We start from the raw sequence: 2891 nt of genomic DNA on the forward strand, positions 1-2891 counted from the left end.
AACCACTGGTGGTTTGAAGTATTTTAGCGATTTCCATAGAGAGTATGTTTCAGTAGAATTCGGGGAAAGTTTCTTAATGTACCTTTGCAAGTTGCGATCCTCTGCACGTTTGAGTGCTTGTTTAAGTTTTCTACTGGCAGCTTTATACAGTAGCTGTGAGGTTGGTGAGCGATGGCTCTGGCACTGTCTTCTTAGGCGTCGCTTTTCTGCCACAAGTTTTTCTATTTCGGTGTTTGTAACTGATGTATGCGTAGGTGGTACTTGGACTTGATTTGGTGTTGCCAGGCCAGCGGCTGAAGTAAAGGTTTCTTTAATATGTTCGTCAAGGGGTCTATATCACCCTCGCAGTTAAGTGCAGCGTTTAATTTAAGGTGACTACTGATGTACTTTTTATATTTAAGCCAGTTGGTGTTATTTGAAGTTAGGAGAGGCTCAATCTCGATGTTTTGGGTCTGTTCATATAATTTTATTAATATAGGGGAGTGATCGGATGATAGTTCAGGTAGAGTTTCTGCTGTTATGTTATTTCTGTATATGTTTCTTGTAATTGCGAAGTCTATTAGGTCTGGTATCTTCTTTATATCGGTGGGCCAGTAAGTAGGTTTACCAGGAGACGTGACCTCTAGTCTATTGTGCCTGTTTATAATGGTATTGTATAACTGCCGCCCTTTTGGGTTAATAAGGCGTGATCCCCAGTACGTATGCTTTGCGTTGAAGTCGCCTCCTGCCAGGAATCTATTACCAAGACTATCAATGAAATCTTTAAAGTCATTTTCAGAAATTAAAAATCGCGGTGGGCAATAAGTAGCCGATAGATTCAAGTCTCGGTTGCGGTTTCGTAAGCATATGGTAGTTGCTTGCAGACAGGCTTTGCATTTGAGTCTAGAATATTGTGCTTTAGGCGATTTCTAATCAGCACCGCTGTGCCTCCATGAGCTTTACCATCTGGGTGATTTGTGGCATAGAATATGTATCCAGGTATGGAGAAATTATATTTATTTGTTAAATGTGTCTCGGACAGTACATAACATCTATTTTATATTCAGTGAGAAATTGAGTGAGTTCTAATCTACGCTGGTTTACACCGTTAGCATTCCATAAGCAAATTTTCAATTCACTCATTTTTTATTCACTAAAATTTGCAACAATTAAGTAAGATTCAATATCATTCCTTCTATGCCACAAGTAGGTGGGTTCGGCAGCATTTGCTCAGTATTATTCCTTTGAATATTTGCAAATATTTCTTGATTGGAGTTTGATTTCGCCGTGCTTGGCTGCGTTTGTAGTTTTAATGCGTCGGCAAAAGAAACGTTGGGTACTCGCTGCGCATTGGCAAAAAAGGCTCCTGGTGTAGTGGTTGATGGCGTGAGGTGTTGGTATGTATAAGAGCTAGTTGGAGTGGTGGAAGAGCGTACGGCTGTGTTGCGCTGATTCATGCGAGACTTTAACTCTTTGTATACAGGGCATCCGCTATAATTGGTGGTGTGGTTACCTCCGCAATTACTGCATTTCTTTACAGCCACATCAGCTTTGATAGCCTTGCAAGAAGCGGAAGTGTGAAGGTCGCCACAGGCAACACACACTGGACGCAAGGTATAGTATGTTCTGGTATGCCCGAATTCTTGACAATTTGTGCACTGTACGGGACCGTTATTCTTCGGTGTAGAAGGTATCGTAGGTTGTAGATTGGGTGCACTGCGTTTTTATTCATTGGCTTTGTTCTACCTTAAACATAGGCAATTTGTGCACTGTACGGGACCGTTTCGCTTGTGCGGCTCCTCCACTGTTATTCTTCGGTGTAGAAGGTATCGTAGGTTGTAGATTGGGTGCACTGCGTTTTTATTCATTGGCTTAAGTTCTACCTTAAACATAGGCTGAGCGATTTTTGCTCTGTTGATAATATTGACAACATTTTTAACAGCGAATCCTGCCTTCTCTAGAGCATGAGCAATATCACCAATGGGTACACTTGATTCTATACCTTTTATTACTACTTGCAGTCCTTTGCTGCTTTTGAGCTGGTACGTATAGAAGTTTTTCTTATCGTCATTAAGGTTTTTGGTTACCAACCGGTAATTTTCTTCAGTTAGAATCTGAAGTTTGGTCTCTTTAATGTTGCCCTTGGTAATTGACGTTACGTGGAACGTATTGTCTCCAATAAGCTGAGTTAATTTATTCACGAGCTCACTACAGTTTTGCTCTCGTAAATAAATTGGGGGCGGTTTGGGTTTGGCTTTAGAAACTTCATTCGGCTCTTTGTCACATTCATTGTCCAGAATCGCAAACTTATTTCCCAGTAGAGGGTTAATGTCAGTGGTTTTCGTCTTTGCAATTTTTTGTTGCTTAATTTTCGTTTGACTTGTACAGATATACCTATCAATACCCGTTTGAGTCAATGTACGGGTTGTTGGATTAAGTAGGTCAACTTGCGCTGAGCTGCGTTGCTGGGCTTGGGCTGGTGCCGAGTTCGTGGTTGTAGTCGTTGTTGTAAGAGCTGCGCTCACCGTTGTTACTGTGCTTATTGCTAAGCTAGTGCTTTGTTGTTGCGCTAGAACAACTTGGTCTACCAGAGACATTGGTGACTGTGCATGCCAAGGTGTTCGGGGGGAGGGANTCGTGGTTGTAGTCGTTGTTGGGAGAGCTGCGCTCACCGTTATTACTATGCTTATTGCTAAGCATTGTTTGTGGGGGAAACGAACGAAAAGTAAGCATTTTGTCGATCAGCTGAATGCTTTTGGTCAGCTTCTGTTACGGCAAGGTTTATTTCACTGCACTTGGTGCTTGTTTCACTATTCGGTAAGCGCGGTGGGGCCGGAGCTGCTTTTATTTTATTGTATGTTGGCACATTTATTTGAATTTCTCGCGGCATTGCGAAAAATCAGAAAAAGTAA

At 41.8% G+C, this 2891-nt stretch overlaps 1 protein-coding gene across 1 annotated transcript; it reads right to left on the minus strand.

Moving 5' to 3' along the window:
• Positions 1-1148: 1148 nt before the first annotated feature.
• Positions 1149-2576, minus strand: LOC108361909 (nucleic-acid-binding protein from mobile element jockey-like). The gene is made up of 2 exons (XM_017614683.1): positions 1863-2576; positions 1149-1655 (listed from the first exon to the last, which is right to left on the minus strand). The coding sequence occupies exons 1-2, from the start codon at positions 2574-2576 to the stop codon at positions 1149-1151; spliced, it is 1221 nt and encodes a 406-aa protein (XP_017470172.1).
• Positions 2577-2891: the final 315 nt, after the last annotated feature.

This window comes from Rhagoletis zephyria, unplaced genomic scaffold (assembly GCF_001687245.7).
Source record: "Rhagoletis zephyria isolate East Lansing unplaced genomic scaffold, Rhagoletis_zephyria_1.1 Rzeph_scaffold_00879, whole genome shotgun sequence".
In the NCBI taxonomy this organism is placed as follows: Eukaryota; Metazoa; Arthropoda; class Insecta; order Diptera; family Tephritidae; genus Rhagoletis; species Rhagoletis zephyria.

What these genes read in the sequence shown, in the direction of transcription:
- LOC108361909 (XM_017614683.1), bottom strand. Translation starts at nt 2,576, where the DNA reads ATGTCTCTGGTAGACCAAGTTGTTCTAGCGCAACAACAAAGCACTAGC. An exon ending in TCGCTCAGCCTATGTTTAAG is followed by an intron (nt 1,656 to 1,862) that starts GTAGAACTTAAG and finishes TCTACACCGAAG; the next exon opens with AATAACGGTCCCGTACAGTG.